This window comes from Ixodes scapularis, unplaced genomic scaffold, assembly GCF_016920785.2.
Source record: "Ixodes scapularis isolate PalLabHiFi unplaced genomic scaffold, ASM1692078v2 PGA_scaffold4__175_contigs__length_147842914, whole genome shotgun sequence".
NCBI lineage: Eukaryota > Metazoa > Arthropoda > Arachnida > Ixodida > Ixodidae > Ixodes > Ixodes scapularis.
The window spans coordinates 59,807,383-59,823,650 of NW_024609879.1; the positions used below are offsets into that span (position 1 = coordinate 59,807,383).

At 45.2% G+C, this 16,268-nt stretch overlaps 1 protein-coding gene across 1 annotated transcript in view; it reads left to right on the forward strand.

Annotated features, from left to right (window-relative positions):
- LOC115330622 (A disintegrin and metalloproteinase with thrombospondin motifs 2-like) overlaps positions 1 to 16,268 on the forward strand; it is a 55,892-nt gene that overhangs the window by 19,354 nt on the left and 20,270 nt on the right. The window contains exons 8-10 of the mRNA XM_042293574.1: positions 936 to 1,010; positions 1,101 to 1,249; positions 10,217 to 10,269. Coding sequence (XP_042149508.1) covers positions 936 to 1,010; positions 1,101 to 1,249; positions 10,217 to 10,269 — 277 coding nt within the window. The remainder of the gene's footprint in view (positions 1 to 935; positions 1,011 to 1,100; positions 1,250 to 10,216; positions 10,270 to 16,268) is intronic.

Below are 16,268 nucleotides of genomic sequence, written 5' to 3' on the forward strand. Positions count from 1 at the left end.
GCATGTTGGTTATATAAATAAGCTTTTGTTTTCAATGGGAGTATTTTACTAGTTAAGGACCTCCGTGTTTTCTTTTCCGCAAAAATTCAAAAACAGGGAGTTTACTTTTCTTTTCTTAGTCCAAAGTCTGAAATCACTCGCCTTCTGCTGAAAAAGAATCCGGAAACCACGAGAATAGAATATTACTTACCAGTGTATTGACCGTTTTACTGAAAGAGGGCGAGAGAGAAAAGGGGAAAGGGCTACCTTCGCTTTCCCCCTTTCTGATTGTGTAGAAAGAGCGAAAGTCCCGGATGAGAGGCTTCGCCGGTGTTGGGTGTCTGCTGTGCCCGAACTTCGTTCGCGCTTTCTTTCCCTTTTTAAACTCGCAAACTTAATTAGAGCCAGAGGCTTCGATGGCAGCAGTCCCCCGTTTATCGGGACACCATTGCTGGGTCATAGGGTGCAGGAATAAAAACAGAAAGCATAGAATACTCTCCGAGGACATATGTAGCTTGCAAGGAACCCGGCAAGGTGAGAGCGGCTGCAATGTCTTTGAGCTCCATCGCTTTCCAGTTGACCCCTGTCTCCGGCGGCAGTGGATTGCGTCCGTAAACCAAAAAGGCGTTTCCTCAACGCCATCCTCTCGACTTCGCTCGGAACATTTCGTGAATGGAGCGCGCACAGAACGCTGTACCGCCGATGAACATAGGGTACGCTCGCAATGTGCGTGTGAGTTTTCTCATGATAAGAGCTGTTTCAGCTTGTAAAATTTCGTAACTGAATTTATCTTAATAGTTATAATTTGCAGTGCTGACTGACTCGGTTTGTCATCTACAACACTTAGTTGAAGGCTCATTTCTGCCGTCGGGTGAGGCTGGAAATTGTTGAAAACAGTAGTTCTATTGTTTGCTGATAGAAAACACGTTCTAATATTTACCACGCGTTCTGTCTAGATCAACATGCGATATGACGTCACTTCGGATCCAAAAGTTCAATTTGTTCTGGTTGCTGTTCTTGAGATATCAGGGGTATGTTATTTTTATGAGTAGCTCTGAAGTAAACATTGTTCGATGTGCGTTGATAAGGCTTGTGTTATTTAACAACGCATTTTTCTTAAGATTAAAACAGTTGTGGCTCAAGATTATGCCAAGCCGCCCGGCTACAATAAAAGATATGTCCTTTTGCGACCAGCGTTGCTTAAGTTAGCCTGGAAAGTCAACACCGCAAGGATCAAGTTTCCCGGAGACCTCGTCACCTTGGTTACATCGTAAGAACAATCAAGCTCTACGCAATATTCTGTTTATTTATTGAAGATAAAATTAGTGTAAAATGATTAGCCAAACAGCATAAATCATAAAAGAAGATACATCTATGGATAAAAACGAATATTTGATTTAGTTTTGTATGTTATATTAATAACTCTCTTTCTGGTTTAGGCGGTGAGTCAGCCTTCCCGAAAATTCCTTCTTGTTTTCTGTGGCCAAATAATCGAGCTAGAGCTTGCAACCCGTACCTGCGCCATTATTTCCAAACACTCATTCTGCACATATCGTATCCGTCTTAACAGGTAGTCCAGATATTGTTGGAGGCCACAGATTAGCATGCTTCTGTCCTAGTCTACTAGCTAAGTCACACGGTAAATAGTAAATGATTATCGAAATTTGGCGTTCAGCTAAGCATTTCTATTTGCTCTTATTTCAAATCAGAGGTATAAATAAGTTTGAGACATTATTTAAATTGTTCGTTTTCTAAAACCAGCCAGTAAAACCCTAGACTTCTTTTTATAACAGGTCAGAGCGCGGTTAATACATACAAATACGAACAGGTATACTTCAACCTCAAGGTCGTGGTTCCTTCACCGTAGTTGATTAGTTGAGCCGATCATAGCACAAGCACAACATTTGGAGGACGCTTAAACTTCGCCCTTACGAGTGACACGCCATAGCGTCATGGGGCTCCGTTCGCATCCCCTTCTCATTCGCTTTTCATGCTCGGAAAAGCGGGCACGCATATAACCGGCACGCATTTAAACATACAAGATCCGCCCCTTCCCAAACCGAGCACGCGTACCGTGCGTGGCCTAACCAGTAGCGTGCCCGGCTTGGAACCGAAGGGTCATGGGTTCCAACCACGCCCAAAAATCCTTTTTTTTTCTTTAAGGCCAATACATGATATTTTTTTTAAGTGAAATCATTCGAGACGTGCGGCGATCTTTAATTTGCATTACATGTCATGTTTCAATGGCTTTTATCTCAAGCGTGACATCACATTTCACGTGAGCTTTGAGGGTTTCGGGTTGTTTGAAATTTTTGCGAGAGTTCATGTAGAGTTGACGTAAGGACCCTATCGACCAATCAGCATTTTCCAGTCACGCCACCGGCGCCGCTTCCTCCGCAACACGAACTTCTTAACGCTATGGCGTTAAAAGGAGGTGAATGCCGTGACCTTGTTGTTTTATCACTCCTTGTCTTGCCCAGAACACCTGTTACGCTGGTTTTGCTGTCTTGAGGTTTATTGACGCTTAATCGTGTTCAAAACACCAAACCAACGAGGTGACTTATCCCAAAAGGCTTTCTTAAATCAGCGTTTTTGTCATTTTGTAGAAATTTGCAAAATCAACAAAAAAAATGAGGGATAATATTTTTTTTAATCGTTGCCTGTACTTCCACGCGGAGGGGCGTTTTCTGCGAGCCATTTAATCAATTGCTGATATTTTTTTGAGAGCACAGCTCTTAGTCGCCCGTTTTCGGCTTGAGCTGCGTCGGCGTCGGCGTAGCCGCGCGGTGCATTATGGGATGTTTCTCGGAATGACGTCGAACGTGACGTTCCGTGTGAAAACACAAGGGTCACGAGTGACGTTACTCGTAAAGTCACCGCGCGTTGCATTATATGTAAATGTCCACGCTAAATTTACCGGAAAATTTACCGAAAAGTTTGGCGCTAAATGGGAGGCGAGCAGAAGAGGAGGAGGGGAGGATACAAATGAAGAGGATAGGCATAGCCTCCTCTCCGAACCTTCTTCTCCTCCTCCTCAATAGATGGGTTCTTATTCTGTGTTACAGGGGATTGTAAAGGTGTTTAATTTTTATTTATCTTTCGTTTTATTTAGATGTGGAAACAAGCTTGCTGCTTATCTCTGTTTTAGAGCGCAGCCCTTAGGTGCCCGTTTCCGGCTTGAGCGGCGTCGCCATCGGCATAACTGTGCGTAACCCTCGTAACCCTCGTGAGGGTAACCCTTTTGAAGATAAATAACCCTCATAACCCTCGTGAGGGTTACGAGGGTTAGCAGGTTTACTCTCACGAGGGTTACGAGGATTACCTTCACGAGGGTCACGAGAATTACTCTCACGGGGGTTACTAGGGTTACCTTCACGAGGGTCGCGAGGGTTACCCTCACGAGGTTCACGAGGGCTAACCTCATGAATGTCATGAGGGTTACCCCCTGAGGACACGTGACCCCCCTGAAATCACGTGACCTCCTGGTGTCCATGACCTCTGATGTCACGTGACCCCCCGAGGTCACGTAACCCCCCTCAAGTCACGTGACCCCCTGGGGTCACGTCACCACCCTCATGTCAAGTGACACCCTGGATCACGTGACCCCCTCAGGTCACGTGACCCTCTGAGGTCACGTGATCCCCCTGAGGTCACATGACCCCTGATGTCATGTCGGCGTTGGCGTCGGCATCGCCGTCGGCATAACCGCGCGCAACCCTCGTAACCCTCGTGAAGAATAACGAGGGTTGCTCTCACGAGGGTTACCCTCACGAGGATCACGAGGGTTACCTTCGTAACCCTCGTGAGAATAACCCTGAAAACTCTTGTCACCCTCACGAGGGTTACGAAGGTTAGTTACCCTCAAAAGGGTTACCCTCACGAGGGTCACGAGGGTTATGAGCGTTACCCTCACCAGGGTTATGACAGTCACCCTCACGAGGATCACCAGAGTTACTCTCACGAGGGTCGTGAGAGTTACCCTCACAAGGGCCATGAGAGTTGCCCTCACAAGGGTCACGAGGGTCACGGTGGTTACCCTCACGAGGGTCACGAGAGTCAATAGGGTTACCCTCACGAGGGTAATGAGGGTTACCCCCTGAGGTCACGGGGACCCCTGGGCCGGTTTGCTCATCTTGCGGCTGCGGTCGCGGCTGCGGCCAGGAGGGATTTTTACGTCACGTGACCAGCTCCATGGGGACAACGAAGTACCTAGCGTCCCTGCCTTATGGCGGAGTGATCCGCATGGCTTGAAGCACAAAAGCCTAATTTCGCTCGCAGAAACTGATTGCAGGGACTTTCATCTGGAATCTAATTGACCGCCCCTTTATACTGTAGGAGCGGCAGGTAAAGTTACGGCCAGGGAGGGTAAATAGGAGTCAAAATAAAGAAGAAACCACAGGAGATAAAAGCGGTAGCAGTATATTTATCTACCTCCGCCGGCGCCGGCGCCTTCTGCATTGGTCCAGAGGTTAAAGCGCCGGTACTTGTCGTCGCGGCGTGAAAGTTCCGGGTCCAAATCGCGCTAAGGATTTCTTTCTTTTTTTTTTGCTTTTTTTTTGTATTTCGTGAGCGCCTTACTTTTTAGCTGTGATCCTTTTTAGGAAATCATCCACTTGCACTACTGCGCCTTACACGTTTTTTTCTGTTAGTCCCACCTGTTCAATCGAAACATCGGGAAGAAAAAAAAAGACGAACGCAAGTTAACGCGCTAATACAATCATTTCATTCCATTTGTTGATCCAAAGTCATTTTAGGAGTTTGAATTAGACTGAGGGACCTAAAATGACTTTGGATCATAAATGGAATTAATTATAATGAATTCCATTTGTTGTTCCAAAGTCATTTTTGGTGTTTGCATTAGAGAGAGGGTTTGCGATGTCGACGCCTGATTCATTTTTGCATTCGGTCGTGATCGTCCGCTAATCTAACTAAAATTCAACAAGTAATGTGGTACTATTACAAAACGATTGCCACAACAAAATGTAAAGAGTATAAATATACTTTTTATCACATTCCATGCAAGTAAAAGTATGATCGCTTTTATTTCGGTTTTACTACTTTCTTAGACGTTTGACTTGCTGCCTTGCCTGTAGGATTTCGGTCAATCAGTGTAGCCACAGTTGCTAGGCTTTTTTTTTAATTGTCACAACTGCAGTTTTTATTAGTCCTAAATAGGCATCTCTTGTTATTGAAAGGAATCGTAGCAAGAGCGTTGTATATTTAAAAACACATAAAACTAGTTGCTGGGGAAAGGATGCTTGTTTCGGCTCCGTTAGTGTGAAAGCCATAGCGATGCTGTTATCTTGATTTCCTTTTAATGAACATTATGAAATGATTCTAGTAACGCGTTAACTTGCGTTGATCCTTTTTTTTTTTTCTTCCAGGTGTTTCGATTGAACAGGTGGGACTAACAGTAAAAACCGTTTAAGGTGCAGTAGTGCAAGTGGATGATTTCCTAAAAAGGATCACAGTTAAAAAGTAAGACACGCGCAAAATACAAAAAAAGAAAAAAAAAAGAAGCCCCTAGTGCAATTTGAACCCGGAACTTTCACGCCGCGACGACAAGTACCGGCGGTTTAACCTCTCGACCACAGCAGAACGCGCGAGGCGCCGGCGCCGGCAGAGGTAGATAAATATGCTGCCACCGCTTTTATCTCGTGTGTTTTTTTCTTTCTTTGGGCTCCTATTTACCCTCCCTGGCCGTAACTTTACCTGCCGCTCCTACAGTATAACGGGGCGGTCAATTGGACTTCAGTTGAAAGTCCCTGCAATCAGTTCCTGCGAGCGACATTAGGCTTTTGTGCTTGAAGCGATGCGGATCTCTCCGCCATTAGGCAGGGACGCTAGGTACTTCTTTGTCCCCATGGAGCTGGTCACGTGACGTGAAAATCCCTCTTGTGCGCGGCCGCAGCCGCAGCCGCAAGATGAGCAAACCGGCCCTGATGTCATTGACCCCCTAATGTCATGTGGCCCCCTGAAGTCGCGTGACCCCCTCAGGTCACGTGATCCCCTCATGTCACGTTACCCCCTGAGGTCACGTGACCTTTTTAGGTCATGTGATCCCTTGCAGGTCACGTGACCCCCCCCCCCCCCCGAGGTCACGTGACCTAAGGGAGTCACCTACACCTCAGTGCCCTTCCATCCTCCTCCTCAAGAGCTGGGCTCTAATCCGGCGTTACAGGGGCTTGTAAACGGCTTTCAGTTCTTGTTGTCCCTGACTGCCGAAGAAGGCAGGATATTTCTAGTTATGTTCAGGCCTGATCCCTCGAGTTTTATTCACCGGGTTGTTAGAGCGCAGCTCTTAGGCGCCCGTTTCCGTCTTGAGCGGCGTCGCCGTCGACGTCGGCATCGGCGTCGGCGTAAAATCGCGGTGCATTATGGGTGAATTTCCCCAATAAATCTAGTGGAAAAATTTCCCCACTGAATCTAGCGGGAAAATTCACCCGCTAAATCTAGCGGAAAAACTTCCCCCGCTAAATCTAGTGGAAAAACTTCCCCGCTAAATCTAGCGGAAAAATTCGCCCCCTATATCTATCGAAAAAATTTCCCCACTAATTCTAGGGAAAATATCCCCGCTAAATCTAGCGTAAAAATTTCCCCGGTAAATCTAGCGGAAGAATTTCCCCGCTAAATCTAGCGGGAAAACTTCCCCGCTAAAACGGAGGTTCGGGCGATTTTGTTGTTCATGACTGACAAGGAAACAGCGCACCCTCAAAACAAGCACTCTAACCGTTCATGCACACAAAAGAAAGGGCCACTTACACAGCGCTGACTGACAACTCTACGTTATATTTACAATTTTCGTTTTCGTCTTTCTTTGAACTAGGCTTTATATGGCAAAAAAAATGCCCTTTTCTTCTTCCTTCTTTTTCCTGTGTTTTTGTAATAGGAAGCTAAACCATAAAATTATTGTATGGCTAAGTACTCTAGTTCTTTGTTGGATAACGTTATGGAAGGAGCGCTGACACATCTCTCCTTTTGGCTGGCAATGTTCTCTGCTTCCATGATTCCTCTTGTCAGCTTGTCGTAGTTCTTTCCTAACACTGTGCATGTCTCCAGCTGCGCTGTGCAGCCACAGTCTCGGCAGTGAATTCCCAGGTGTCCGGAGTTCTTGTTGGTGATAGTGCAGTTGTGCTCACGAAGGCGATCGTTGACGCACCGTCCGGTCTGTGCTATGTATTGTCGTCCACAGGATAGAGGGAAAGAGTCCTCATGCAGAAGGACACATTTCGAGAAAAGGCATTAACAGCGATCGAATCTGTTTTCTGCAGCCGCAACGAGACTTCTCTAGGAAAGGTGAAAAGGGAAGCTAAACAATTTTGCCAATCGCAAGATTTAAAACAACTCTGCTCCTATATTGATCGCAGTAAAAAGTTGAGCTTAGAATTATTCTTCAGCGCAAAAACTCATAAAACAAACTGTCCCCTTGGAGTTATCATTTCTGAATGGAGAACGTGGCAAAAGTCTGTGGCCTAATCATCATCATTTATTTTCCTTGAGGGCCCGTGGGGCATTATACAAGGGGGTGGCAATAGAACAAAAACAAATAGAACAGTAAACGCAATTATAACACTGTAAGCTAGCTAGGTAGGTTAGATAAAAAGAGGGTAATGGCTTCAACAAATTTAGTAGTATCATTAATACAAACGATGTTATGAGGTAGTGAATTCCAATCCTCGATGGCCAATGGTAGTGTGGAAGTCTGGTGAGAAACAGTTGATGATCGAATTGGACGTAATTTACATAGGTGATCTAGACGCGGGAAAATACGATGGGGAGGTGATAGCAGTGATTCTTTAAGGTGGCTATTGTGATAGAAAATAATATTGACAAGAAAGACTGAATATGCTCACCGTTGACGACCCGTACCTGATCAGAAGTTCCTACGACGTCTTCACCTTCTACCATGAGCATCAGAGCCGAAAAAATCTACAAATGTTCTCCATCGTTATTAAGGACCTCTACTATGCACTGCCCCAAGACCGTCTCCTAAAGTGCATTGAGGAACGCATAGACACCTATGGCACTATTTCATTCCAGAATGCATCAGGCATATCTCCAAGGAGAATTTTTGAACTCGATTAACCTCTGTCTCAAATCCACGTTCGCTACTTGGGATGGTCATACCTACATACAAAAGCAGGGCGTCTGCATAGGATCATGCATTGCCCCTGTCATTAGCGACCTCTATCTTGCCCACCAAGACAGGCAGTTAGGGCACACCTTGGATGCTTCTATAGTTATCAGTCTTCCGGTATGTTGACGATTATTTAATCGTACTAGAAACAGATGATCACGACTTTACAACCATGGTTGCCGAAGTTCTAGACAGCTTTAATAGGTGCATGAACCAATTAAACATTACGCACGAACTTCCAGTTGATCACTCGTTAAGATTCCTGGATCTGCAACTTTTTATTTTACCTTATCATGTATGCTGGTCCTATGAGCCCAGGGGGAAAAAGCCACTTCTACCTTTCAACTCGGCGCACTCGAAACTTGTTAAGCGGAGCATTGTGCGGTTAAGTCTCAACAACGCACTTACAAAATCATGCTACCATTCCATGCAAACAAGATTCAACGGGCAAGTCTCTCGATTAAAATGCGGAGGACATCCAACCACTTACTAACATCAGTGGCCAAAAGACTCATCAAAGTCATCAAGCAAGGGGACCACATTAAACAAAAAGAAAAGGACAGGGCCAAGAAACCGATCATTGTGCCATATATTCACAACTTTTCCCACGTTCTAAAGAAAATAGCTAATAGAGTTAACCTGGACATCGTCTTCTCAGCCCCTAACAAACTTCATAGCCTGTGCAAGAGAGTAAATACATTCACAAGAACCACAGTCAAGTGCACGAAGAAACATAAAAACAACGTCGTACAGTGTACCTAAAAGGTGGTTTACTCCTTCCCTCTATCCTGTGGACGACAATACATAGGACAGACCGGACCGTGCGTCAACGATCGCCTTCGTGAGCAGAACTACACTATCACCAAAAAAAACTCCGGACACCTGGGAATTCAGTGCCGAGACTGTGGCTGCACAACGCAGCTGGAGAAATGCACAGTGTTAGGCAAGAACTACGACAAGTTGACAAGAGAAATCATGGAAGCAGAGAACGTTGCCAGCCAAAAGGAGAGATGTGTCAGCACTCCTTCCATAACGTTATCCAACAAAGAACTAGAGTACTTAGCCATACAATAATTTTATGGTTTAGCTTCCTATTACAAAAACACAGGAAAAAGAAGGAAGAAGAAAAGTGCAATTTATTGCCATAGAAACCCTAGTCCCAAAGAAAGACGAAAACGAATATTGTAAATATAATGTAAAGTTGCCAGTGAGCGCTGTGTAAGTGGCTCTTTTTTTTTGTGTGCATGAACGGTTAGAGTGCTTGTTTTGAGGGTGCGATGTTTCCTTTTCAGTCATTCCCCGCTAAATCAACCGGAAAAATTTCCCCGCGATATCTAGCGGAAAACTTTCCCGCTAAATCTAGCGCAAAAATTTCCTGCTAAATCTAGCGCAAAAATTTACCCGCTAGATCTAAGGGAAAAATTTTTCCCGCTAAATCTTGGGGAAAAAGTTCCCCGCTACATTTAGCGGGATAATTTCCCCACTAAATCTAGCGGAAATTTTCCCGTTAAATCTAGCGGAAAGATTTCACCGCTAAATTTAGCGAATCACTTTTCCCGCTAAATCGAACGGAATAATTTCCCAACTAAATCTAGCGCAAAAATTTTCCCCGCTAAATCTAGCGGAAAAATTTCCCCGCTAAATGTAGCAGAAAAGTTTTCCCGATAAATGTAGCGGAAAAATTGCCCCCTCTAGATTTAGCGGAAAAATTTCCGCGCTAAATCTAGCGGAAAATTTTTTCTGGAAGGTCACGTGAAACCCCCCATTCCTCTCCTCCCCTCCCCCCCCCCCCCCCCCCCCTTCCCGAGGGGACGTGAACCCCGGAGGACCCCTCCAGAGCTGCGCTCTAATTCGGCGTTACAGGGAGTTGTAAACGGCTTTCATTTTTATTGGTTCATTTCGCAATTTCAGTGGCCGCGAAGCGACAATTGCATTCATAGAACTGTCCAAGCATTGTGTTTTATAGACTGTCAGTGAGTGCAGAAAGAGAGTTGAACCATTCCTCCGTTTATGCAGAAAACGAGTCTAGTTGAGTGTGTGATTGAAACGTTATTCTATAATGTTAAAATGTATTTCTATTACCTTCTAACATTTTTTTAGGCGTGACATCGCAAGTCTTGATGAAAATGGCGTACTTTCCAGCGTTGTCCTGGGTACGTAGAAACGCATACTGATTATGCGGCCATTTCCTTCATTATTCTCATATAAAAAAAAAACCTGATGTTTTTGTTTGTCTGTTTTTGCTTTTTTAAGGTTCGCATTTGTCATATATGTGCTAAAGGACTAATGTCATACTTGAAAAAAAAATCCTAATTTACCAGAACTCTAAATACATTCGTTTTTACCGAAGCTGTGAGCTAATGAATACGAACTAGATAATTACTGAGCTAGAGAACACGCAGGAGCTTTCAGACAAACGCCGCCTGGGCGTTTGGCAGTGCATTGCGATCAAGGCCGGAGCAAGCCCTTGTTTTCAAACAGAACCATCCTGAAACGGCACACCAGAAGAACCGTTCAGGAAATTCACAAAATCGCTTGTCATCGAAACAGGGTGCGCCGAGAAGTGTATCGCTGAGCCGTCTATGACCCTGTGAGATAAGGAAATGTTATGTTAACTCGAGAGCGTTAAGGAGCTCGTGTCGCAGAAAAGCCGGCGTTGGTTCGTTTGACGACAAAGTCCTGATTCGTTGATAGAGACATGACGTCACGGCCACATGGCCTCGCCCGGGAATTTCGAACAACCCACAACGCTAACGTGGACCGTGACGCCACGCGTGGAACGAAAGTGAAGAAAACATGGCATACAGTGCGTATTAAGCGTCGCCGCTTGTCTCAAATGATTTCAATTTATAAAGTAGTTCACTTGCCTTGGAGAAAAAAATTGAGGAATGTTACGCGTGATTTGAACCAACGACCCGTCGTTTGCCCCAGCCAGGCAGGCTACTGAGTAGGCCACGCAGGACATTCTTGCACGGCGAATGAGAAAGCGATGTGATCGGGACCCGATAACGCTATCGCGTTCAAAATTAAAGGCGAAGCTTAAATGTCCTATAAGCTTTTTAAAGAGAGAGAGAGAGAGAGATACTGGGGTGGCTGGAAGTGACGTGGGTTATTTAGGTATTTATGTCAGCGTGTTTTGTAATAAACGTTAAATTTTTAGCGCGCTTCGTGTTGTCGTTACCTTCTTCACTTTTTATCTGTCCTTCGGCACTTCTGTGGCAAGTAAATAAAATATTTCAAAATGTAGACACTTTAAGGATTCCAAAGTGTATTATTGATCTCCCTTAAAATGAAACGATCAAGAAGATAATAATGTGGTTAAGGCCACAATAATTATGTATTTTATACAAAAACGTTTGGGGAATACATTCCGCCGTGTGAAACAAGCATTAATTCTTATTCTCTCAGACCGGCTTTAAAACTAGCTTGTGGTATTTGGAACCCATCTGAGAGGTAACCTCGAAACTAAGATAAAGCGATTTATAAATCAAGCGCTTTGTGACCACCGATTACATCGCCTATTCAAGTTGCACTAAAACTAAACAGAAAGAAGATTGGTATAACCCAATCCCTCCTAAGCAAAATAAAAGATTATTTAGGTTTATTTTCTTGCTAGGATATATCACAGACCTACAGGTATCAAAAGAGGCTGCTACATTCTTCCATCGCCCAATGTGTCCAGATTGGGATAACTCTACAAAGTTGAAAATATTCGCTCCCATACAACCTAATTTTGCCTTTCGTTTTTTGTTAAAACTATGCAATATAGAAATGTACTTAAAGGACACATGCCAAGATAATTTTTTTTAACAGCATGGTTGAGAAAGGGAAGTCATAAAAACGAATTTACAACGAATATAAAAGTTTCTAGAGCTATATTTACGGGGCGATGCAAATTTCCAGTTGGCGACCGCGGGCGCTGCGCAAAAGTGGCCGCTATTTATCACATGACTGGTCGCTATTTGTCGCGTGGTGCTTCCGCTCTTTCGGAAGCTTCCTATGTTCTCTGAGAGTTACTTATTTGCACTTCGATTAAAAGGCAAAAAAAAAAAAAAAAAAAAAAACGAAAGTTTTTTAGTAACTTTTATAGAATGAAGGAAGCTCCTGATAAAGCGCAAGCTGACGTGATATACCTTTGCTCCGGTCAAGTGCCGGCGACGGCGCCCCGGAGCAGATGAATTAGCGCGGCGGCGGTGGCGGCGAGAACAAACAAGTTGAACCGGCGGCGCACCACGCTCAGCGTGCGGCGGCGGCGGCGCGGCGCGGCGGCGCAATGGTCTACCACGTGACCCGCGGCGGCTCCCGCGGGCGCTAACTACACATTCGTTTCGCGCCGTAAATATACACCTACAAATTCATTTCCTCCGTTGTATGGGATTTTAAGGAAGCCTCTATGAGGAAGGGGGGGGGGGGGGGAAGGAGGTGGGAATAGCGAGATTACGAAATGAAGGGGATCTGCGTAACAGCCTCTTCTTATATATGACCTCGTATCTCATCGCGCTCGTCGACGCTCGACGTCAATCATCGGCTTCGCCTGGGTACCTGACATTCAAGAGGGAGAGCTCTACGGAAGGCGAATTGCAGTTTCTAGAGGGTTCCAATCTTCTGAAAAAAGAGTATGCTGCTCGTTACAACAGCGAACAACAAAGCCGCTGATCTCATTCTCAAGCGCACAATGGAAACATAAAAAACGCCATCGTCAGGTGCCTGCACTCCTCAGCGTGCGCCAAATCTTGCACCCACCACCGGTTGCTAGCATAAACCAGAATTGCGCGCGTGCACAGAGGGCAGGCTATCCTAGCGATCTTACTCCGGCCAACTAGAAAATATTTGCCACAGAACACCCGCCTAAGGGAGACGTCAACACATCGCCTGCCACAAGAAGACCACCTTGCATTTCGTATGTTCATACATCTCACCGCATAGAAGCACTCGTCTCCAATTTTGTCAAAAAAAGTCGGTTTTACGTGCAAACCTAGGCTCGGCGACATGTGTAAGATCTTAAGCACGGAGGGACCCCCCCCCCCCCCCCCCTTAGCTGCCTCAAAAACATCGAAGCAATTTTAGAATATTAAAGCGCAAAACGACGATGAAGGAAAACAGTTGGGTACAAGACAAAGCGCGCTCTTTCCTGTCTCACTCTTTTTTTCTTCCTCGTCGTTATGCGCTTTGATATTCTTATATGTATAACTAACTAGCCTGCCAGGTGGTGTTCATGCAGGCAAGTTCACCGTCTGCAAGTCAAAGGTGCTCCTTATTCGCCTGCCCTGCGGGGCCAAGTACGCCGGTCTTCCCAGGTGGTCGTTAAACGCCTACAAGCACAATATGTTTTAACCAGGCTGAAAATTCCATTCGTCACCTCCCCATTTTCCCCTTTCCTACTCTTAACTTGACGGCGGTGGACGCCGCCTTTTTTCTTTTTTTTTTTTTGCTGCATCTTGGGGTCGGATAAGCCAGGAGCCTATCTCGGCTTTTCCGACCGACTTAAGCTCCCGGCCTTATATGGTTACGTCCCAATCCGGCTGAAGCCTCAATTCGGATAGTGCCTCAATTCGGCTAGAAGTTTCAATTCGGCTGGACGTTCCAGTTCGGCTACATCCTCAATTCGGCTAGAAGTTTCAATTCGGCTGGACGCTTCAGTTTGGCTAAATCTTCAGTTCGGCTACAAGTTTCAATTCGGCTGCATGCTTCAGTTCGGCTAGATCCTTGTTTCAATTCGGCTGGACGTTCCAAGTTGATCAAGCTAGACATCCAAGCGTAAGGTGCCCCCAATTTTTTTAGACAGATGTTAACTATATCTGCATCTTGCCTTAACATTGCAACGTGCAAGCTCAGATCAATAAGTTCAAGCAGCTACGAAGGCTTTGGGCACAGAAACATTTGCGTTTGTGTTGTTTGTTCTGTGGAGCTGCTGTGCGAACACCAGGTCTCTGCTTCAAAGAAATTTATTCACTTGCCCAAAGAATGGATTACAGCAGTCCAGAGATTGCTTCTTCCAGTGCTGGCCACTGTTCACGTGAAAGGGACAGGACGCCTTGGCAGCTCCTACGTCGAACTGAGTTGAAGAAAAAAAGAAGATACCTTCATCAGTTATGAGACAAAACAATATGGTAGGGGTTCAATCCAGTGATTTACATCTTCAGGAGGCTAAGGAGGATGTAAAAGTATACCTGTAATTTTTTTTCAAGGTCACAAATTTGCCTCAAAATTGGCTAAACACACCAGTAGCTGTGACTGACCTCGTAACCAAAACTTTACGTCCGCAAAACATTGTTTGGCGACATTTAATTTTCAAATTCGGTCCTCATCATATTTTCAAAGTGAAAGTTTCTACTGGCAGTATTAAAAATATGGAGGCTCGGGCAAACTGGTGTTGCATACTCCTCCTCAGCGCGAAAAAATCGCAACGAAGCACAGGGACACACAAAAGGAAAAGACATTCATGAAGCTCTGACTTGCAACACAGATTTGTATTTTTTCTTCTCTGCCTGCGCCTGTCTTTTTAAACAAAACGATTTTTTATTGTTATTTCTGGTTTCATCTGGATGCAAGATAATCTAATTTTTTTTTTAATAAATTTGGACAAAGTTTAGTGACACAGTTTTCTTCTAACCTCGAAATCTTTTCAGCTTCAATAATTTCCCTAATTAGTTGATTATTATTTTTACTTATTACGGGGCAATGTTTTTAGTTCTGCTCGACATCTGCAATCTTGGCAATGTATGCCTTAGTGCGCAGAAGTGATTCTGTTTATGGTGTAGTTGTGTTCCCCTAGTCTATGTGACATCACTATTTGTGACGTCGGGGTGGGGAGGGGTTGGGTTTTGGCAGTAGAACTTGTTTCCAACTGATTAGAAGAATTTCGAATGCAACAAATAAAGCCTGCGGAACCCCAACAATAGCTCAGCAGCACGAAAGAAATATGTTCCATTCTGTTCTCTGATGTGGTTGTGCTAGCCATGCTCCAAACAAATAAGAGTTTCGAACGAACCATTTGGGCTTCGTAACGTGAAGACGGGTACAGTTTCTATCATGAAGGAAGCCATTAGCCCGCAGATTTTGTGGGACGAGCAAAGGCGGCGGAACAAGGCCACGAGTGTACGCCCCGATGTGCTCTATGCACAGGCGCCCACCCTACGGGCTCCAAGGAGTGCCCTAAAAAGCTGGCTCACCGCCCACCAACATCTGTAGCTGCTTGAACTTATTGATCTGTGCTTGGACGTTGCAATGTTAAGGCAAGATGCAGATATAGTTAACGTCTCTCTAAAAAAATTGGGGGCACCTTATGCTTGGGTGTCTAGCTTGATAAACTTGGAACGTCCAGCCGAATTGAAACAAGGATCTAGCCGAACTGAAGCATGCAGCCGAATTGAAACTTGTAGCCGAAGTGAAGATTTAGCCAAACTGAAGCGTCCAGCCGAATTGAAACATCTAGCCGAATTGAGGATGTAGCCGAACTGGAACGTCCAGCCGAATTGAAACTTCTAGCCGAATTGAGGCACTAGCCGAATTGAGGCTTCAGCCGGATGGGGACGACACCGCCTTATATGATGCTCTCGGAGCCGGTCCAGTAACAACCGGCTTCGAGAGCATCAGATAGACGCAAAAAATGCTGTTTCAGATTCCCAGCGCCCGACTGTCATTCATGGGAAAGTTGCGCTGGCTGCGTTTTTGCCGCCACAACGAACCTGGGAGGCCACCGCAAGCGCATCGGGAGAGAAATAATCTAGGCGTTTCAAATCGCAATTAGCCCGCAGAACATAGGTACTCTATCCTTCTTGCTATCATATACGGAGCTAGCCTTCTCGAGGCCGACGATGAACGTCGAACTTTGACGAACACGGCGAGTCGACGAGGTCACCAGCAGAGGCGGTTACGTATACCCGTCTTCGTTATGTAATCCCGTAATCCCGCTCGCACGCTCCCCCCTCTCTCTTCTTTTTTGGGGCTTTTTCTTTCATTCTTCTCGCCTCCCTTCTTCCCCAAGAGCTTTTCATTTTTCTTCGTCCAACGCAGCGGTGGGGCACCGTGCTTAAAGCCGAAAATAAATGTAGTTCAAGTTGGAAGATTGTCCTGTCTGTTTCGTCCCTATGCGTCTCCCGTTTCTTACCCTTAAAAAAAGCATCAACACGCTCATATCGTACAAAAGTAA